The 23,790-nt window shown below is 39.3% G+C and overlaps 1 protein-coding gene across 8 annotated transcripts in view; it reads left to right on the plus strand.

The window, feature by feature from the left end:
- Window positions 1-5,073: 5,073 nt before the first annotated feature.
- LOC131231610 (serine/arginine-rich splicing factor SR45a-like) overlaps window positions 5,074-23,790 on the plus strand; it is a 39,642-nt gene continuing 20,925 nt past the window's right edge. Inside the window, exons 1-5 of one of the 8 annotated variants that reach the window (XM_058227870.1) lie at window positions 5,074-5,211; window positions 14,731-14,799; window positions 20,386-20,408; window positions 20,508-20,594; window positions 22,651-22,762. In XM_058227870.1, coding sequence (XP_058083853.1) covers window positions 14,731-14,799; window positions 20,386-20,408; window positions 20,508-20,594; window positions 22,651-22,762 — 291 coding nt within the window. In that variant the 5' untranslated portion in view covers window positions 5,074-5,211. Of the gene's footprint in view, window positions 5,212-5,351; window positions 5,549-14,730; window positions 14,800-20,385; window positions 20,409-20,507; window positions 20,595-22,650; window positions 22,763-23,790 lie in introns of those variants that run through there. The other 7 variants (XM_058227867.1, XR_009164463.1, XM_058227868.1 and 4 more) reach the window with 7 other exon arrangements.

Here is a 23,790-nt window from a genome sequence, read left to right on the forward strand (position 1 = left end):
TAAAATGCATGGGAACCTGTGGGGAATTTATTTTAGGTGCTTTGCTACATGACTATTCATATAATTATATGAGCTGGAACATGTTGTGTGGAACCTGTAAATGAAATAAAACTTGTGTATGGAGCTGCCTATGCATTGATTTTGCTAAAACTATATCTGCCTGATGTGAAATGTTTGTATGGATGTCGTGATTGGTATGTATAATGCATAATTCCCCTATGGATTGGCAGATTACCTAGAATTATCTAGGCGGTCCTTATTAGACCCGTCCCTAAGTGAATCTGGCTCGATAGTTGAGCCGTAGGTCGTTGGCCGTAGTTGGACTATACGAGATCGTGTTCTCAGGCCGATTAGTTATAGTTTAGTCCGTCGGGGCACATTGACTAATAGTCGACCATCCTTGTTCGTTAACCTTGTTTGATCAAACCTGTATGAACCTAAAGTACCCTAAGACCATTGCACCCATTTTAAAATATGATTTACGGCCCACAAAGTCTCATGAGCCAGGGATGGTGGTATGAGACATTATACCAGTGCTGTCGGTCTACACTGGGGTGATGAGCCTCCTCATAGTGTCCATTGAGCATTTGGACTCGTGAGCCTGGAACGGTGGTATGGGACACTGTACCCGTGCTGTTGGCCTATGTTGGGGTGACGACTTCCCTGCAGTGACCATGAGTGGGACATCTAAGTTCCAATTTGATTTCGTCCATGTTATATTTTGTTCGGGATTGACGACCTCAATATAGGGCTAAGAATTGCGAGAGTCACATGACCACGGTCCTTGAGCCGCACGATCGGTTTAGGGCAATAACTCCACTAAGGGTAACTTGGTTTCCCCAACTTGCTAGATGAATGGACTTAATCAATCAACCTGGCTAGCATATTCCACGACAATGCATTTATATTGTTGGCGATTATGCAGTCAAGGTCGTTTTTGAGAGACTGTTGTTTCATTGTGAACGTCGGATGTCGTCGCTTGAGGGAGTGTTGGTTTTTGGTGAGAAGCATGCATCATGTCATAATCATGCACTTGCATTAATAACAGTGTTTAGGAATCTATGTTGTTTGTTATTCATTAAATGTATCTCATGCATGATAATTTGATACGTATTGCTAATGGTACTACTAAGTTGATCACTCACTCCCACTCTGGGACGATGTTTTAAAACACCAACTAGAACTTGATATAGATACAAGTACCCTGGAGCGGCACGCACTGGATGATGTCGGTGCCGACAACGACAAGGAGCGAGCGTACTAGCAGGAGTTTGGTGGAGCATATTAGTAAGATAGATGTCGGCAGGACTGGGCCAGAGCCTAGGTCATTTTGGAGATTGATGAGTATTGAGAGTAAAAATATGGATAACTGTTAAACTAATTTTATCTTGTCAAACGTGGTGGATACGAACCTTTTATGGTACGCTGTTGGTTAATGACACTTAGATTCTAAACTATCTGATTAGAAATCGAATATACTTAGATTAATTTATCATTGCTTTTTAATACCTGTTAATTGTATGCATTAATGACTCGTTATTGCACACGTGACACTCGAAAATTCAGGAGCTGAGTTGCTACTCGGTCCCTGAATTTCGGGGCGTTACAAATTGATTTTAGCATTAGATCACACCAAGTGAAAATGTACTATCCCTCTTAAGTAATGAGATTTAATCTTAACCCTCCATTTGGTTCATTATTTACTGAGAGTTTTACAAATGGAAATCCCCTTTAATTGCCTTTTTTAATGCCATAATCCTTAACACACGTGGTTGGAAGCTACAAGGGTCCCATAGAGATGTCCATGAGAAATCTAACCAGTCCATCAGTTTTTCCAGCTCATGTTAAGACATGATCACAAAAACGAGGCAAATCTAAAACTCAGGTAATCTACAATACAAGAAAAGGTGGGGACAAAATGCTCTCTGTCAAAACTTTTTATGGAGCCATAAAAGTTTTAGATTAGATTGATATTTGAGTTTTCAGTTCATACCCCAATAGAAATACCTTATGAAGGTTTTAAATGGCATATGAAAACCTAGGGTGAGCATCAGGATGGTTTCAATGGTGGGTATTTCCGTCCCTACCACTTCAGTTTTGGATCTGCCTTGTTTTCTAGATATTGTCCTAACATGAGATGGAGAAACTAATGGACAAGGTGGATTTCTCACGAAAATCTTCATAGGCCACACGTAGCTTCCTACTACATGAACTTTTTGTGAGCAAGAGGAACAAACAGCTGTTGTTGATGTCTTAAATTTGTTAGTAACAGGGGTATGTTGATGCTATTGATAGACTTGATGTTATCGACAAATGCTCGATCCCATTGAGAATCCCAAAAATTTATATTGGTTGCTGGAACGTTTTGGGAGTTGCTACTCGATGACATCAAAAGAGCTTGATGCCATCGACAAATCCTTGATGAGGGTGTTGATGCCATCGAAGGTCTCATCGAGTGGGCGTGCAGAGTTGCATAAGTACAGGATAGAGCTTTATAAATCATTCATAAGGGTTCAATGGCATAGTTAGGACTTGTGAAAGAGATTCGAGGCTTGTTCGAATTGGTAAGCTATTATCTCTTGTAATTTCTGATTTCGTAGTTGCATTACTCGACACTTTGTGCCATTGTTTTTTTTTTTCGAAAGAGTTTTTCCACATAAAATTCAAATTGTTCTTGTTTGCACTTAGTTGTGCGATTGTGTGTACTTTGCTTAATTTGTGTTTGTGTGCTTCCGTGGTTCCCCAACAACAACTTGCGCCTTGATAGGAAAGAAATTGGACATGAATTGTTGGCGACAACAGGAAGCTAAGTGGTCACACCATGATATTTATGATAAATTAACTATTTCCATCATTTTTCTCCAGGTCATATTAGTACATAAGTCAAAACATAAGGTAGATTCAAAATTCAAATGGGCTGCACAACAGAAAACATCATGGATTTGAATATCTTTGGTTGAAACATTAGTGAGACCATAAAATTTTTGGACCAGGTTAATATTTTTGTCTTTTCATTTCATCTCAATACTAACGATATTATAAACCGCATGGATGGCACATAAACATTAAGGTGGATCTAAGAAGGTTTCAAAAGTATGCATTTCCCCACCCAATTTTCCTGTGATAGGCCCACTTGATTTTTATATCTGACACATCTCTCGTCACATGTCTTGCAATAATATTACAAAACGGATGGACAGGATATATTTCACACAAACATCACAGTGGGCCCCACCTGGCTTGCTGCAGTAGGCAATCGTCGTCCAGCAAACTGAAGAATTACTGGATACTCCGATGGTTCATCCACATCTAATCCGAAAGAACTCACTCGGCGTGCATTTAAATCAAATCCAACCGTCCAAAATTTGGGACCTGCAGTAGATAGGTTAGGACCCCAAAAATCTGATTAATGATGCTCATAAACTCTGATTATATCGGAAACGTTAAATGATTTTCATTTCAACCGTACGTAAGGTGTCCGTTAATTTACGTGAAGCCGGCATCACTTAATACGGAAGCGGATCGGATACTGACAAGTTGAGTACCGAGACTCCTACCGAAGTGACGTCACCAAATTCTGTGGGACCCACCATGATTTATGTTTTGTATCCCTACCGTCCATCCATTTAGAGAGATCATATTACGTCATGACCCAAAGAATGAGTCAGATCCAAAGCTCGAGTGGACCCCACCACAGAAAACAGCAGAGAGAGTGACACCCACCGTTAAAATCTTCCTAATGTCCACCATAATGTTTGTTTGAGATCAAACCTGTTCATATTTTAACGCACACATGAAAGAAGGGATAACACAGATATCAGCTGATCGAAAACTTTTGTAGCTGTCAGTAGGAATTTAATGGTGGATATCCAATCTCTATTGTTTTCCTGTGGTGTGGTCCACCTGAGATTTATAGCCCTTCCATTTTTTTAAATCAAGCACTATAATGATCCGTAAAAGTGGATGAACGGAATGGATGAAACACATACATCATGGTGAGGCCCACATAGTCCCAAACCATCAGCCACTGGTGGCTGGTGGCTGGGGGAGTAGCCAATCCGTTTGCCTACTGAAGTGATGTCACTAAGCATTGTGGCCCCAACATGATGTATGTACTGTATCCACACCGTCCATCCATTTGAATATGATATTTTATGGAATGATCCAAAGAATGAGTAAGATCCAAATCTCGAGTGGACCCCACCATAGAAAACAGTGGACGTTGAGCACCTACCCCACATGTCTCTGTTAACTTATAAACAGGTTAGACCTCAAATAAACATCATGGTGGACCCAAAGAAGTTTTCTTTGGTAGGCATCCAATCCTCACCATTTTGCACGGTGTAGCCTACTTTAGCATTCGATCCCCATTACTTTTGGGCTCATCACCTCAAATGATTTCTCAAAATGAATGGACGGCATGGATAAAACCCAACCATTACGGTGGGCCCCACGAAGCCCCAACATGACTGTCCATCTCTAGCTTAGTCCTGGTGAGGTAGTACCCAATTCGCACCTAGGCCGGTGGCACATCTAATCTGACCCTTAGCCCACCATGATGTATGTGTTTCATCCATGACGTTTATCTAATTTTCTAGTAGGAGCTCCAATGTAAGGTGGACCTAAATCTAAAGTAGTGCATATCATGTTGATTGAATGCCCACAGTTAAAAAGTTCTTGGGGCTACAAAAGTTTGATATTTGTCTTTTGCCCTTATCTTAGTCTGCATGACTAATCAACATGGTGTATTTGAAATAAACATTACATCGTGACTTTAGATCTTTTGAAGGGTTGACATTCAATGACTACTGTTTTCCAATGGTCTGATCCACTTGGGATTTAGATATGCCTCATTTTTGTAGTAAAGCCTAAAGCGATATATAAAAATGGATGGATGGCATGGACAAAACAAATAAATCATGGTGGCCCCACAAACTCCGACCACTAGCTACCTTACCGGTGGCAGCGTCACCAGCCAAATCGCGTCCGGTTCATATCTGAATAAAGGTGGGTTCCACTATTTGGACGGTTTATAACGTACTCCATGTGCAAACTCTCAGTGCCTGTGTATGATTCCTCATACTCCGCCATAGCACCAAACCTGTATACTCGCTTATATTCCGAGCCCTCTTTTCGCCATTTCCATCTCAGGCAGAGCTTTCGTTCTTTCTCCTCCGTTGTAGAAACCGTCGTTGCTTCGATTCAATCAAAGTAAGATTTCAAACCCAATAGTTTTCTTCGAAATCGCAGTTTTCATTATTTACATTCTGCATTCAACGGATTCCCTTTCTTTCTTTTTGGTATCCGATTCAAAGAACGATCGTGATTAGGGTTTTTTTTATCACAACCCTTCTGCTATTCCTACTCGCCCGCCCAAACCCTAACTCCTTACACTCCGCACACGTGCCCATGATCCGAGTCGTTCTTCACGTGGGCCTTACCATGGAGATGATCTTATGCAAAAAATCCGGCCGATTGTATGCTATCTTATCTGTTGGATTGAAGAAAAAGGTGCCCGAGTCGAAATCGTATGATTTTCGTGTTGAAGGTTCCACCCTGTAATGTTTTAAGTAATCAAAGATGTTGATATGATCTTGTCCTGCCATTGCGCCGAAAATCCCCCCGATTGGTAGTGAACTGTTGCTTTGTTTTATTTCTCAGCCGTCTATTTCTTGGCCAATTACTGAAGGGTTAGGACTTATCCAATATGGGGGATTTTTGGTGTGTGAACCGTCCACGATGAGGCACATCATATCAACAGTTTGAATGATTGAATCATGGGCCCCACTTGTACCAACTGGAAGCTTGAAGTGTACTGTACAAACTGTTAAGTTCACATCCTTTTTGTGTTTATGAATGTGCAAAGGAACCCATGTGAAAGCCACAATCACGATTTCTCAATCGTGCCATGATCATGTGAGTTGATCTCCGTGTCAAGTGAAAAGCCCCTCTTACAAACTCTCAACTCTCTATCCTCCTGTATGGATTCTATAAAAACCCTAACCAAAACACTATTTATAACTCATAGGCTAATAAGAAATTAATACATTCGACTTACTGTATTTTGCAAACCGAATAACACCCGGCAAAGACCTAAAGACACCAAAGCATGTACAGTTGTTGCAATTGTGGGGGCCCTCAAAAGATTCACTATAATCTTAACACTCCCCCTTATCATTAGCCTTCTGTGTCTCATCTATGATAAACTTTTCTCGAGAGTTTGAGTAAGACATAGAACATCAATCGTTTTGTGGTAAATGTGTTTTCCTTGAAAAGGGCATCATCGTAGTCACTAACTACCACATCCATGACAACTACAATGCCACATCAACCCAACTCTAGCTTCTTGTTGGAGTCCACAATTCTATCACCCTCTCTTAGCAATAACACTCTACTTGTCCCAGAGAGCACCATATACTTTTGAAAATGTAACCTATTTTGCAAAAGTTGAGTCTATGTATTTCGAGTTGGGCTTCCAGACGTGCAATGGTATTCTCGGCTGCAATTGTGTGGTGCATTACTTTCTAAGGGGTTGTTTCGATTGGGGGAATTCAAATGTGCAAACGTTCTAATATCTGCTACCCTGACAGTTTCAATCTTCGGAGGATGATGGGCATAAAAATTCTTGGCAATTTATATGCCAACAACTGGTCATTGCACCACAAAAAAATGGTATCTTTGATTTCCATAAAGATGATGAAATTTCACTCAAATACTTATCAAGAATTCCAAAATCTCGCCTTAGGATCATTGGACCAAAATGATTTTTAAGAGGGGTGGGCAATTAAATGCATGGGACACATAATGGAGGGTCTAAATCAATAATAGCAACATTTTTAGTATGGTCAATATGGATTGTTCATTTCCCTTGCCATTGATTGAAAGGCCAGGATCAGCCATCCAAAGTGGTTTTTTGAGATGAATGGTCAATCAAAAGGTAGGACTCACATGATGGATGTCTAGAGCAATGCTTGGGCCGTTTTTAGTATGATTAATATGGACAACCAAAGTGACCCTTTGAGTGGTATGGGCAATCAAGGATTCAAGGGTGGGACCCACATGATGGATAGCATAGATCAATGATTGGAACATTTGTAGTAGAATATGGATTGTCAATATCCATAGGCATTGATTGAAAGATTAGGATCATTCAGTCAAATTGTTTTTTTAGAGGCGTAGGCAATCAAGGGAGGACCCACGTGAAAGATGGTCTAGATCAATGGCCAAGCCCTTTGTAGTATGATCAATACGAGCCATCCATTTTCCTAGGCATTGAATGGATAGTTGGGATCATCCAATGGAAATTAATTTTGAGAGGGATGGGCAGTCAAGGTCGGGACATATGATGGATGGTTTTAGGTAAATGATTGGACCATTTTCCATATGATAAAATATGGATCACCCATTTCGTAATCATTAAATGGATGGTTAAGATGTTTGGCAGAAGTGTTTTTATTTTTATGGTGATGGGTAATCAAGGGTGGTACCGTATGATGGATGGTCAAGATCAATGATTGAACCATTTGCAGCATGATCAATATGGGTATCCATTTCACTAACCATTGAATGAATGGTTAGGCTCTTCTAATAGAAGCGATTTTCACAAATGAAGGGTGAACCACATGATGGATGGTCTAGATCAATGATCGGATTGTAGTATGATCAACATGGGCCGTTCATTTCCCTCGACATTGTGGATCACACATCCAAATTTTCATCACCTAGGCAATGTCCAATCCACTCATCAATTTGACTGCAACAATTCACATTTGAGAGTCTTTTTGTTAGAAGTTCATGCAAACCGTATTTGAGAGTTGTAATCAAGGTATTCAATAACGGTAGATTTGGCCATAACGACTAACCCTAATTAGCATTAGGAAACACACTGTTTCAGCCTTTTTTTTTTTTTTTTTGTAAAAGAACTGTATTGGCCTCGTAACGGGCTGTAACAGCCGTTACGGCCTTGTAACGCGTAATGTTCCCCCTGCTATTATTTCATAATGGCCGGTATGTAACTATTTTTTAATACATTGGTTGTAGCTGATCGGGTGATATAATGGGACACACTTATTCCTTTAATTTGGAATTTTTGTAAAGAAATAAGCAGCACACTATATGTGATTCACAACTTGTAAATGAACCAAACCTGAGCATTATAGTTTCTGAGAATCACAATGCCCTACCAAAGGAGTTTACCGAAACACAAAAATTATAATTGCCTGTAATTACGATAACTTGGCACTTGAATACCATGCAATTGAAATATCTAGGACATCCAAATGACCCCTAACCCAAACGATCTCAAACTCAGTAAGCAATGAAAGATGCTTATCCTCCGTCGTGCGGTCGTGATGCATATTCGCATTGGTTTTCCAAGGACTCTTGTATGAACTAGTGTACTCTGTGCACCTCAAAACTAAAACATCATCCTGTTGTGTGCTTGCTTCTCAGGTAACTGGTTCTTCCACAATTGATCTAGTCCCAGGCTAATAATTTTTGGCCCTTAGGCCTTAACTCATGTATCTCTTCCTCCTTGAAACAAATTTGGATTTCATATTCAAGAACCTTTGAATCTGGTAAAGCCATGTTTTTCAACCACCAAAGCAGCACTTCATTGATCACCGCATCCCATTAGCTTGAACAAAGGATCAAGATCATTTTTAAGAGAGAAGTATAGAAGTGATTCTCGCCTGAGATTCCCTCGGAGGAATCTTAGAGAGGGAAAAAAATGAGCTAATCGGAGAGAAGCTCAAAGACGCAGATAGAAGAACCTTGACGGAAAAGGAGGGATCTCTCTCCTTCCACATCTACTTCGCAACATTGCCATGATGGATTCCTTTTCAGGTCTTCGGAGAGAGATCGATTGTTGGAGATGGAAGATGAGATAAGATCGGGTGAGGTGGTCTTTCTCAACGACCCTCCTGGTCTTAGGACGATGGTGGCTGATCGAAAGGAAGAAGCATGAGGTCATTGGAAGATGGAATACATGGCCCCTCCAATAGCAGAGAAAGAGAGAGATGCTCTCCAGTATAGGACAGTTGGGTCATCAACTAGGTCGGTTACCTTTCATAAGCAAGCCCTTCGAGCCAGAGGAAGTAGTACCCCTTGTCTCAATCAAGGACAAGAAGGCATCATGTGAAGAGTTCCTATCCATTCATAGAGTTAGTAGATTGCAGTGGAGGAAGACTAGACTACAATTTCAAAGAAGAGATCTACGGGTCAAGGTAAGTTGGTGCCTTTCTCCATCTACGCCGACCACCCAACCTTGTTTGTTTCCAATCTACTGGACAGTTGGGATGAATTCATGCTTTCCAACATCTTTCCTCAGAGTGGGTGAAGTTAAAGAGATCGTCCTCCCACGAAGGAAAGGAGCGACTCAGTTTAGAGAGTTCGCTTTCATTAGGATGGGGACGCACTAGGACGCCCTTGTTGCATGGTGTTGGGTTTAATGGTCACTGGATTAACATCAAAATGTGAAGTATGGTCCCAAATCTATCTTGCCTCCCTCCAAGGGTGTTGGTGGACCTCTACCTCCTTTAGGTGAGATGTCATGTCCCTTGGAGACGAAAGCTTGCCCCCAAACCGCGGGTTGCTCCTTTAAAGAGGCTCTCATTGGGAGATCTTGTAACGCCTCGAAAATCGACTCCTGTGTACATTGCATGGGATCCGAGTTCCTTGGTGTTAGATAATGTACTCAAGGTATACCCCTTGTTCTTGTCTAACATCACATGCATTCACACTCATGAAGGTACATAGTCACGAGAATAAAACCAACCATACTATATTCTTATTCCATTTAATTATAAAAGTTCAACAAATCATTTAATGCTCACTTAAGTGGGAGCCTATTACAGTAATCTAAATTCGCAGCATGAAACGTAAATAAAACTAAACTAAAATGGTAGTATCGACCATGCAATCTCACGTCACTTGTAATAGTTTTCCGTGGGGAGATCATCGCTCATATCTTCAACCTGTGTATCACCTGCATCATTTATATGGTTTGAGAGGGTCAATGCCCTATTCAGAGTGATGGTTATCCTTCAAGATTAATAACAATTCAAGTAATTCACCATAGTGAGACAATATCAAGGTTCCGATACATCTCGTATTCCACCACTATGGGTGGTATCGGTATGTGCAACCAATCTACATGAATGCATTTTTAGCATAGTGTGTGCAACTCAACATACATAGTGACCACTACATTGTGGAATATAATTCATAAAAGTCCGGTTCGCTCCGCATCCCATAACTATAGAAATTAGTCAGCATGTTCGACACTACTGTGGATTTACGTGAACACCTTGAGACGGCACAACTCATGGATTGGAGGAAATTACATGGACGATTTGTTCATGGAGCGACTAATTGTGACATCCAATCCAGGGAAGTGATGTATCACGCTTAGTGTTCGAAGTATCGGTATTGCTACAAGTTTCGCAGGCTAGGGATTTTCAGCAAAAAGAATGCACCATCCAAAATTTTTAGCAAAATTTCAGGAGATGTTAAAATGGACATATTTGCATATTTAGAAATAAAAAAATTTGTAAAAAGAATGCATGCATAACAAGTTTCCATTTAACGGGGCCTTAAAAGCATGTGTTGTAGTAAGAAATTAGTCCAACCATCCCATCCGACCTATATAACCATCCAAACATCCATCGATATTGTAAAATATCAACAACACATGATATTTCACTAAGAAATCATCAACAATTGGAAAGGAAATGAAAGATTGTGGTCTCAATATCGCGCATGTTGTGATATCGATAAGATCGAGATATTATCAATATTATTAATGACAAATTGAACATTTCATACAACCATGTACCCATGAAAAAAAAAAATTGAAATAAAAATTTACTATTGAAATATCATCGATACACTTATGATACAAGCATTACCTAGAATTTTCGTAGTCGAAAATATTGGCGATATTGATGCATCGACAATGCAAACGACGCCTAGAATTTACTTAGTTGAAAATATTGGCAATTACATTAGCGATACTGATACGTTGGTGATACTTAGCAATACATTACTAATACCTGGAATTTTTGTTATTACCAGCGTTATCGGTATCGCTACTAGTGTTATCGGTATCGCTGGGCTGGAGATCAAGATATTATCCGAGATATTTTGATAATATTGGAGATAATTCGAACATTGCTCATAAGCAGTGTTCAAAGTATCGGTATCACTACAAGTTTCGCTGGCCAGAGATACGGAAACAATAGCGATATCGCCGATAATATCGCTGATAACCGGACATGCGAGGAAACATGAGGAAAATGGTGTAATTTTCAATGAAACTTTAGGAGATGTTAAAATGTACATATTTGTATATTTGGAAATAAAAAATTGCAAAAAGAATGCATACATAACAAGTTTCTATTTAATGGGGCCTTAAAAGCATGTGTTGTTGTAAGAAATTAGTCCAACCATCCCATCTGGCCTATTTAACCATCCAAACATCCATCGATATTGCAAAATAACAACAACACATGATATTTCACCAAGAAATCATCAACAATTGGAAAGGAAATGAAAGATTGTGGTCTCAATATCGCGTATGTTGCGAAATCCATAATATTGAAATATTATCAATATTATCAATGACAAATTGAACACTACATACAACCATGTGCTCATGAAAAAAAAATTGAAAATAATTTTTTTTTCTAATAAACAAAATTTTGATGATATCAATACGTTGGTGATATTATTGAAATATCGTTGATACACTTATGATACAAACATTACCCAGAATTTATATAGTTGAAAATATTGGTGTTACAGTGGTGATATTAATGCATTGGCAATACAAGCGACGCCTAAAATTTACATAGTTGAAAATATTAGCGATTACATTAGCGATATTGATACATTGACAAGACTTAGAGATACATTGCTAATACCTGGAATTTTATATACTACCAGCGTTATCGGTATCGCTACTAGTGTTATCGGTATCGCTGAGCTGGAGATAAAGATAATTTCGGAGATAATTCGAACACTGATCACCCCTAGTGAAATTACGTACATCGATGTGTGCACCACTAACCAAATCTAAAGATTTACGCGTCAACCAAGAGGGTCACTACATAGAGAGCGTTACGTCCACGATATATATACAAGTCACTTGTTGTAAGTCTTTCAACATATCACTTGCATCAATAGAGAATTAAATTGAACTATAAGAGTTTTAGAACTTCAAGATACAACTATGGAATAAAGAAATTAACACAAGGCTAACCTAATAAAGGAAAAAGAAGTTAATAATAGTCTAACTCAATAAAAGAGGAGGAACAAAAGCCAACTCAATAAAGAGTGGAAACATGTGTTGCTCTCAAAATCGGCTTAGGGCAAGGCTTGTAACCATCACTCATGAATTCATAAAAAGTCTAGTGGTGCTTTCATAGACTAATTAATCTGGAATAAATAAACCTCAATAGGATAGAAAATAGTTCAGATACTTCAAAGTGTATCAACAAGCACAATAGTATGATTTTGGGTCAGACGGGTCATTCGTAGGTTTAAAACACCTCAAAAGTGGATCCTGCTGCCCGAAGATTTAAAATATGGATTTTAGGTCGGATTAATATCAATAAAATCATAAGGTTTGCTGACATAATCATCTGGTCCATTAGATGCGCAAACTATACACCGTTCGGGACCCGAACGCGTGTAGTTTCATGATTTAAGGCATAGTTTTGTGATCCAACTCATAAAATCTACCCAAATGATTAAATTCACATCTTATACATAATTCCCACATGGATAGACAATTCATAACAACCCAATAACTTAGCATAAAAATCACAGTAAAAAATCAAACTGTGCGTAATTTTAAGCCGAAGATAAGAGAAACTATATATAAATTTAATTTAAATTGGTGTAAGATTAAATGAATCCCTCACCTCAGATTGTAGATCAATTTAGGGTTGATCCAAGTGGGGAAAATAAGAATCTAAAACAAGATTTTAGATTTTATGATTTAGATTTCACATGTACGATGTGGATCGAAACTAGAACTTTGATTAAGCGGTTTAAAAAATAGAAAACTAAAAACAAATCCCTAATTTAATTAAATTGGGGCTGACCTACCTTAAAAGGTGTTTTCCATCTTCTTCCTCCTCATCCTCCATTGATCTTAAGGTAGTTCATCCTCAATTTAATTAAATTAGGGATTTTTTTTATTATTATTATTATTATTATTATTTTATTTTTTTTTCAGTTGTCTATTTTCTAAACCGCCCAATCGAAGTTCAAGTTTTGATCCATGCCGTACATGTGAAATCGAAACCGTTTGAAATTTGATTTGATTTTTTTTTTAAAAGATTATTATTTTCCTCACTTGGATCAGCCCTAGAGTGATATACAATTTGAGGTGAGGGATTCCTATAGGCTTACACCAATTTAAGTTGAATTTATAGATAGTTTCTCTTATGTCCGCCTTAAAATTGGGCATAGTTTGATTTGTACTATGATTTCCATGCTAATAAGTTATTGGACTGTTTTGAATTTTTATCCATGTGGGAATTATTTTTGAGATGCGATTTTAATCACCTTGAATATATTTTGTGCGTTGGATCACAAAACTATGCCTTAAATCGTGAAATTACACACGTTCAAGTCTCGAACGGTGTATAATTTGCGCATCTATTAGACCGGATGGTTATATCAGCATACCTTATAATTTTATTGATATTAATTTGCCCTAAAATTGATATTTTATATCTTAGGGCAGCAAGGCCCACTTTTGGACCTACTGGGTGACCTGTCTGACCCGAAATCGCACTGTTGTGTTTATCGATACACTTTGAGGTGTTTGGACTATTTTCTATCACTTTGAAGTGTCTGGACTATTTTCTATCATATTGGGGTTTATTTTATTGTAATTCTAGATTGATTAGTCCATGAAAGCACCGCTGGACTTTTTATGAATTCATGAGGAGTGATGGATATGAGTCTTGCCCTTTGCCGATTTTGAGAGCGACTCGTGTTATTGAGTTAGCTTTTGTTCCTCATTTTTTATTGCGTTAACTTATTGCTACCTTTTTTCCTTTTATTGGGTTAGCCTTGTGCTAATTTTCTTAATCATGGCTAGGGCATGTGTCTTGGAGTTCCAAAACTCACATGGTTCGATTTAATTCTCTATTGATGCAAGGGATGTGTTAAAGGACTCACAAGTTACGACTAGTGATTTGTGTATATATTGTGGACGTAATGCACTCTGAGTAGTGACCCTTTTGGTCGACGTGTTAATCCTTGATTTGATTAGTGGTGCATACATCAATGTACGTAATTTTGCTAGGCGTGGTACATTACTTCCCACGATTGGATGTTGCAATTAGTCGCTCTATGAACAAATCGTGCACGTAATTTCTTCAAGTCTATGAGTTGTGCCGTATCGAGGTGTTCACGTAAATTCACGGTAGTGTCAGATACCCCGACAAATCTCTGTAGTTATGAAATGCAGAGCAAGCTTGACTTCTATAAATTATATTCTACAATGTGGTGGTTACTATGTATGATGAGCCACACACTATGCTAGACATGCATTCATGTAGATTTGTTGTGCATACTAATACCATCGTAGTGGTGGAATAGGGGATGTATTGAAAACTTTATATTGTCTTACCGTGGTGAATTATTTGAATTGTTGTTAATCTTGAAGGATAACCATCATTCTAAGTAGGGCTTTGACCCCCTTCAACCATATAGATGGTGCAGGTGATGCACAGGTTGAAGATACGGGCGATGATCTCCCCACGAAAGACTATTACAAGTGACGTGGGATTACATCGCTCATGCTCCTATTTTAGTTTAGTTTTATTTACGTTTCATGCTGCGAATTTAGATTACTGTAATAAGCTCCCACCTGAGTGCGCATTAAATGATTTGTTGAACTTTTATTGTTAAATGCAATAAGAATTATAGTATGGTTGGTTTTATTCTTGTGACCGGGTACCTTCATGAATGTGAATGCATGTGATGTATGACAAGTACAAGGCATATGCCTTGAGTACATTATCTAATACCACAGAACTTGGATCCCGTGCAATGTACACGGGAGTCGATGTTAGGGGTGTTACGGATCTAGCCTCTCCCGACTTCCTTGCCCATTGACCCTGTAAAAAAATCCTCCCGAATTTAGAAAATTCTATCCAAATCCGGCCTCAAACTCGTGGTTGATTGAACCATGGTTTCCGAAGTGACGATAGCCTACGCCCTCAGCCTAGTAATCCAATGCTGCAGAGGCGTGTGTCCTTACCGGACATCAAGGAATGGTTGCTTCGCTGATGCCATCTCTCAAAGGGGAATTATGGTCTAAAGCCCTTGGGGGAGATAGAGCTCCTCATCAATCTCATGCCAAGATCTAGTCTTGACTCCATCCTTACAATGGGGGCTTTAGTTCATGATGACGACTTAGTGTCCTCGATTTGTAACGGGAGCATTTCCCCTTCTTTGGCCATAAAGAAGCTTGGTATCACTTTGGTGGAATTCCTATTGAACTATGGAACCTAGAGTTCCTTTTTGTAGCTGGTTCATGCATTGGTGAGGTCCTTCAATTTGATTTTGTGGAGTCTGGTCGGGAGCTTCTCTTGGCTCACGTTTAGATTTTTAAAAAGCTCTCATCCTCTTTACCTAACATTCCCATCGTGGTGGGTGATGACTGCTTGCGAGATGATTGCTTGCTAATTTGAGTTTGGCCAGAGATTTCCATTGGCAAGATTGTCGGATTCCATAGAGACAGAGCGACGACACCCCTTGAAGGCGAAGGTGTACCGGAGGCAAGATGCTTCGGCAGAGTAGCAATCGTTCCTGAATGCAACAGGGGCAAACACGTGTCATCCCATCTCTCTCCAGCGGTAATACACACTATTGATCCCATGCTCGTGACGAGTGGCTGGGATTGTCTTATGATGGATCCAAGTGGACAGATCAACGACTGCCATTCGCTCCCAAGTAATGATTACCTCGAGCCGAACTACGCCGATCTCGTCAAGGATCCTCTCAGTCTCTCAATCACCTCAATTGCCGAACACTTGATGCAAACACGCTACCTCCTGTTGACCGCTATCCTGGTACTGCTCTAGTTGCTGGCATCTTGGCCTTACGTGTTGAGATCTCAACAGTTCTTGTTTTGCCTGAGGAGTCCTAAGCCTAGAGGACGGAGATGCTGACGCCATCCTTTGTAGTTGTCAATGTAAGCCATTTTAATGAGGTCTCAACTCTGTTGAAAGAGGGATTTGCACGTGGCAGAGCGAGAAACCTTTCAGTCAGCTCGTCTGAATCCGACAACGATGATGACGTCGGGGACGGTTACCTCTCCCCTTCGTATGTCTCTTCCTTTGCCTCGAGAGAGACACGTCGATTCATGCTTCTCCTCCTTGGATTTTGATATCTCTTCCCATCAGAACCACTCCCTCCTCTTGACATCTGGACCCCTCAAAACACCCACCTTTGAAGTCGATTCAGTCTTAGGTTGTGATCGACTGGCTTGCGACCAAATCCTTATGACTATCCCTTTTGATCATGGAATAGCCCATGCACTCCCCCTCTTTCCTCTTCCCTTTTCTCCATCCTCGGGTATGGCGGTGACGTCCTGGCCCATCTGCCTTACCTTGTTCAAACGTCCTCCAGCCTGTAACATTCCTTGTTCACCCTAGCTAGGATGCTTCCCTAAACCCCCTGCTCCATTCCCAAAAATCTTATATCAGAGACCCATTTTAGAGGTTCCTGGGAGGAAGCTCTCTTTATTTTCCATCTAAGATCCCTAAGTTTGGGCTTTAGTGCATGCATCATCCTTCCCTTTTGCCTCCTCTGCCCCATCTCAACTCTCAGCTCACCAATTTGCTTGCCATCCATGCCTAAACACTTAAAACCCTTTTGTTATGGATATTACGCCCATCCAAGTTTGACCAACAGACAACCCTACTCCTGATCTCTCTAAGAGCTCCTATCTCACTTTACACAAAGAATCCTAATTCAATCCCTTCTCAATGTTAAGGATCCCCAGCGAATCCAAGAAGCCCTCATGGACTTTGGCTTGTTAGTAGGATTGTCCTTCGGGGACAAGGAAGAAGACTATCACTTTGTTTCAGTTCATTGAGGAGCAGGGAGCCCAAGCAACCTTGGTAGCTAGAAATCTTCCAAATCCCCTTGAGGTTGGAAGGAATTGGTAAGTCTCTCTTCTTCGGTCAACTACAAGACGGGTTTGAACTCGTGGTTGGCTAACACATAGGGGCAAGTTGGTAGTACTATGAAGATCTTATCCTGGAACATTAGGGGCCTCGATAGTTAAGAGGAAAAGAGCCCAAGTCAAAGCCTTTCTTCACAAATTCAAAGTAAATATTCTTACTGTTAAATTTACTTGGACCAATGGTCAATTTCCCTATCCTTTCTAGGTTAGATCACTTCCTTGGTCTTTCAACGGGGCCTCCCCAGGCTTGTCTATGACCATTGCCCAATCTTATCGGACGCGGTGGAGGAGAGCTGGGGCCCTAAGCCGTTTTGTTTTGATCTTTCTTGGCTTGAGGTTGAAGGTTTCAAAGCTTTAGTTTCTTCTTGGTGGTCCTCTTTTGAAGTTTCAGGTAGGCTGAGCTTCATTCTGAGTCGCAAGCTTAAATTGCTTAAATCCAAGCTTCTTAATTGGAGAAAAGAGACTCGGGGTGATCTTGAGGCTATGAAAACCAATTCCCTTTTGGCCATTCTTTCATTGGATTAGCAGGAGGAATCCAACACCCTCTCATAAGACAATAGAGCTCGTAGAGACTTCCTTAGAGAATCATATGGAAAGTTAGTTCATTAGCAAGAAATCAAATGGAGGCAAAGGTCTAGGGCTCTTTGGGTGAAACCAGGTGACAAAAACACTTGTTTCTTTTATGCTATTGCCAACACAAAGTCTTGCTCTAACAAAATATTCAACTTGGATGATTAGATTTTTAAAACAGATCACTGGATGGGCCTGCTTTGTGATCTGGCAGTCAGATCTTTGATTGGCCGGATTGTAACGTTCAACTAGGATCCATCTTATGACAGATGGCCTGGACACATCAGAGTCTATTGCTCATGTTTTGATCTTTGGAGAGAATAATGCCTCATGCAGCCATGTATGTGAAAGAGGGATCTCTAGGTGTGGTGATTAAAATGCAGCACATATCATTTGTGATGGGGAAGGTAAATGTAAAAGCATCCACAACCAAATGAATGACACTCCAAAAATGCTCAATTGAAATTCTCGTAAACGTTGCTCTTTTACATAGTAAGAATGAACCAAATTTAGCATGCCTCCATTGTAGAAAACCCATTTGAGGAGATGTTTGGCAAGCAATCTAGGGCAAAAAGGCAGTTGGTTCTTAAGAAGTTTGAAAAGGGCAGAAGGTACTGTCAAGAGTCATATGCTTAAAATGATGGTTCATATTTATGAGTTGAAGATCCATTGAGCTGCCAACCACCGTGAAACACAGATTGACATGATCATGAATTCATTGTCAAAGAGTTTTAAACATTTCATTTTGAATTACATAATGATAATCTCTGAATCAATTGCTTGTGCAACTTTAGTTGGCTGAAATAGTCCTCTATGAAAATGGGCGTCAATTTGTGGGCTTAGCTGAAAACCTCCTAATGGCAAGTATAAAAGGGGAAATAGGAAGCAGAAGGGCAATGCACTACCTAATGTGAGTTCCCACTCTTCTCCAGTTCTTGTTCATAAGAACATCCTTGTTTAAAAATGTGATGAGGGTGTAATTGATATGATTGAAGATAGGGTATGGATTTAAAGATTCAATTGCTTTTCATGTTTGCTTTTCGTTAGGCTTTTGCCATATGAAGAAAGAATAGATTAGGTTTTTAGTCAACGATGCATTTCCGGGTATTAGCGATAATATCGGCAATATCAATACATGTTTCCGTATCCCTAGCCAGTCATACATGTAACAAGACTGATACTACAAACACGGGCCACCGTCCATCTTAAAGCACCACACGTGTGCCAATTGGCCAATGCCCATCTTTAAGTGCCCCATGTGTCAATGCACCACATGTGCAACATGTCAACTGTCTTTTGCAAGTGCGTCATGTGCGAATGTGCCACCATCCATCTTCAAGTGCCTTGCGTGCCTGCCACATGTTTTGCCATCCATCTTCAAGTGCTCCACATGCATCACACATATAACATGTGCAATCGGCCATCTCTAAGAGCTCCATAAAAGATGCATATGTACTTGAAAATGACCATCTTCAAGCATCCCATATGTGCCAGTGTGCCACCGTCCATCTTCAAGTTCTCCACATCCGCCACTCATACCACATGTGATGCTGGACAACTAACCAATTGCTCAACTTATAGAGCATGGCGAATCAAACCCTTTATCTCATAGCCCGGGCCCTACATCCCATGGGTTAGGTCCTCGATCCAACCCCCCTCATAGGCCCCACATCACATGGGTTCTGCTTCACATGAGCCACTTGCCTCTCATGGGCCGCCCACCCTGAGTGTGCCCCTGCATCCCACAGGCCACCCCACTCGAGCCTGGTGTGAAAATGCCCTTGCATTAATCACCCTCGGTGACGGGTCTTGAACACGACACCTCCCGTTATGATACCACTTTGATGCAGGACAACTAACCTCTTGCTCTAAAAGCTCGAACTGATAGAGCATGGCGAATCAATCCCCTTATCTCATAGCCCAAGCCCCACATCTCATGGGTTAGGTCCTCAGTCGAACCTCCCTCTTGGGCCCCGCATGACATGGGTTCTGACTCACACGAGCCACCCGCCTCTCATGGACCGCCCACCTTGGGTGTGCCCCTGCAGCCCACAAGCCACCCTACTCGAGCTCGGTGTGAAAATTCCCCTGCATTAACATGCAAATATGCCATGTCTGCAACATGTGTCACCATCCATCTTCAAGTGCCCCATATGTGTGCCACTATCCCACATGTGCTATATGTGCCCCAATTTTTCTTCAACGCTACATGTGCCATATTCCATCTTCAAGTAAATTTTCCATGAAGAATTATGTTCTGCGAAGCAATAGATTTGGAAATGGAGGAAAAAATTTCAAGAAATTTTTGCTGAGAAACAATAAGGGGAAGCTGAAGATTTCCTTTCCCATGAAAATGTTTTTCCCAGGAAGCATCATTTTCCCCATTTTTTTTTTCCAAGAATCCAAATGGGGCCGCACTAGAATTTGCTGGAAAATTTCTACAAAATATTGGGATTCTTATTGATGCATATGTTACTTACAAATTTGCTTCTTAGTTAAGTTGTTTATTGACTTGGTTAAATTATGTGAATGTTTAGTGGTCTTTTAGAAGTTTCAAACCAACAGTTGAATGGTTTCTAATCCCTTGTTTTTGTTTTGTTAAGATGTCATATTCAAGGGAAGGAAGGTGAGTTTTGTCATTCACTCCTGATAAAGATCATAGTTTATTTTTATTTTTATTTTTTAAAACCTATAGAAATTACTTGTGTGATGGTCATGCTTTCAGGAATACTTCCCGCTCACCCTCCCACTCGCCACAAAGAAGAAGCAGGTCAAGATCCCTGTCAAGGTCAAGGGTGAGGAGTCGCTCCAGGTACGTGTATTGTGGGCAAGGTATCTCGTATTGGTATCGGTTGGCGTATTGGTGCCCTCCGATACCGATACCGATATGGGGGTGTAACGGCGATATGGGGGGCGTAACGGCCCGTAACGGTGCATTTTTTTTTTTTGCCAAAAAAAATGAAAAAAATATGAATTAATCCGGAATATTCTAAGCATTTCAAATATGCATTCATTTATAAATTGGAACATGTTTATGGTGGTGTAACAGTCTACTCTTTGGTGAGAAGTTTTATCGGATTGTCTGATGAATTTATGAACCAGACAACCTGGATTTGACTGATTATTTAATTTTCTAACAATCTACTATCAATGATAGATATATTAGAATGAATGTAATATGAAAATATCTTACATATGTAATATATTCGAATTTAAGTAAAAAAAGGGCCAAAAATAGTGCGTAAATAGAAAAAAATTTAAAAAAAAATATAAAATGACAACAATAATCTGTAAAATGGACATTAACATATTCTACTATAATTAACACATCATATTCTACCATTAAAATAGCAAAACATTCAATAAAAAATGATTTTTTGAATTTTAAAAAAAAAGGGGCCGAAAATAGTGCGTAAATAGAAAAAAATTATAAAAAAATATAAAATGACAACGACAATCTGTAAAATGAACATTAATATCTTCTATTATGATTAACACATCATATTCTACCATTCAAACAACAAAACATTGAATAAAAAATATAAATACCTATTTTTGAGGAATTTCTGGAAAATGGCTCACGGAGCTTCGAATCAAGAAAATCCTTAATATAAGTTGTTTTTATCTGTAATATTCAGCTAAGAGTGGTCGAAAATAGCAATAGAATGATTTAGGAAGAGTTTGGAAGAAAGAAGTTTCAAAAAAAGTGAAAAAAAGACCTTAAAAAGACAAAAAAAAGAGGCCATTTTTTTACCGTTACGCTCCATAACGGCCGTTACGGCTACAGAATCGGGGGGTGCCCCGTTACAACCCCATATCGCGTAACAGCCACTGTCGTTACCGATACGTATCAGTCGATACGGCCATATTGTAACGGATATGGGACACCCTGATTGTGGGTCCATAATATCAAGATTCTTGTCAGGGTCAAGAACGTGATTGTAAAGTAATGTCCCTTACAGAACATAAACACCGTTATGTCTTAAAGTCGAAGTCAAATAGTGCATAGTCTGTTGAGAAAAATCTTTTAATAACTTTTCATTATTATATGAAGAATTGAAACCTTTGAGTTTAAATACATATAATGAAACCCTAGAAAAACACACAGTAAAAAGAAAACCAAACTTTGAATTCAAGATACGTGACAAGGAAAGTGTAAGCCATATTACCACAGACATGATCGCAGATGTCCATGAAAATGCTTTAGGTAATTCATAGATCAATTTGGTTCTCAATCAATTAAGAAGTTGCGAGGAAAGTTTCCGCAATTTAAGGTTGGAGAGAAGATCCATCATTTAATGCATTCTCAAAGAATAAAATAAAATAAAATTATTTTCATGTTTTAAAATCTTTCAAAAAATAAAAATAAAAAATAATGACATATTTTAAGAGATTTTTAATGCTCTTGCCAGTTTATAAACTTAAGAGGAAGCTAAATAAAATTTAAAGAAGAAAGACCAAGTATGATTTGAATTTTAAATCAGGATTTCTACCATTCATTGTAGGATTCATTTAAAAAGGGTCTAGACTATCTTTTTTTTTTTTTTTTTTTTAAAAAGGGGGACTCGACTTAAATTGTAAACCATAAATAACAGACTTAGACAACTATGTTTCCGAGTTAGACTCTTTAATTGAGGGGTTTCCTAAATTTATCTATTTGTATTTTGTTTCTTTCTTGAGAGAGTTGGGTTGTATCTTTCAGGTGGGATGATTTCTCATCATCTCCTTTAGTTTGTTTTTGTTTTCCTTCAATAAAATTGGTTTCATTCCAAAAAAAAAGGGATGGCATATCAATGCTGCTCATTACTTGTTTTCCCTTCTTTGAAATGATAGCTAAATAGGCGTCCATGGTTTGGATTGCGTGACAGGAGCCGAGAATCTGGGGATGCAATCAATCCTGGAAATAACTTGTATGTAACGGGCTTATCCACAAGGGTTACTGACAGTGATCTTGAGAAATATTTTAGCAGTGAAGGAAAGGTATTGGTTTCGGTATTTCAGTTCTTTCTTACCATTTAGTACTAGTGGATATTGCACGTGGAGAGAGGAGATGGTTTGCAAGATGTATAGAGAAGGGTAGAGCAGTAATAAAAAAAAAGGGAGTTACAAAAAGGGAGTTGTTTGATACTCTGGCACAGTGTGACACTTGATTGTTATGTATCTGGAACTTGTATATGTTGCTTATGCTATTCAATGTAACTGTCAAAATTGGAAAACCCAATCTCAATGAGTCATTAATTAAAATCTCTCAAAAAAATGAGTCATTAATTAAAGATCATATTATCTAAACAACCCTAACCTTCTAACAGTGGACATTTGTTTGGTAAATTTAAGACCATAGGATATGCCTCATTCATACTTAAAAGGTCCACTAATCATTCATTTAGATAATAAAATCAGCAGAATGTTTTGGTTTCTGGTTCTTCCAATTATGGATAAATATTTGAATTGTTTAATTGAAGTTACTTGTATGCCATGTACAGTTTTTCCATGCTTGTGCATCGATGGTCGCACTTACCTAGAGTGTCAAAGATGTCCTCTATCTTAGAAATTGATGTGCTTGGTTAAGAGCAGGGATTAACAGCTAAGTTACCTAAATATCCCTACATTTAGTTCAAAATCCTTGAATAATGTATGGTTTTAGCAATGTGTAAAACTACTTGCTTTTGAAGGCCTGTAACCATGTAAGCGTTACATGGCTGTAACGGCCATTATGGAAAAAGATGGCCTGTAACTGTCTTTTATGGGGCCAAAACAAGTCCGTATCATAACGGTAATGGTGGTGAACATTATGGTCATCATTAAATGTTATGGAATACCATGGAGAAGATGGCAAAATTATTATGATGCGTTGCACATTCTGAGCATCAAAGAGCTTCATTGCCCTCTCCACCAACCCCACCCCCCGCCCCCCCCCCCCCTTTTTTTTTTAATTTAAATTTTAATGAATGGCTCAAATTTTATTTGTTCGTTATGTACCACTCAAATTGAAAGAGAAATTTGATAGA

The sequence above is a fragment of the Magnolia sinica genome, chromosome 17 (genome assembly GCF_029962835.1).
Source record: "Magnolia sinica isolate HGM2019 chromosome 17, MsV1, whole genome shotgun sequence".
NCBI classification, from domain to species: Eukaryota; Viridiplantae; Streptophyta; class Magnoliopsida; order Magnoliales; family Magnoliaceae; genus Magnolia; species Magnolia sinica.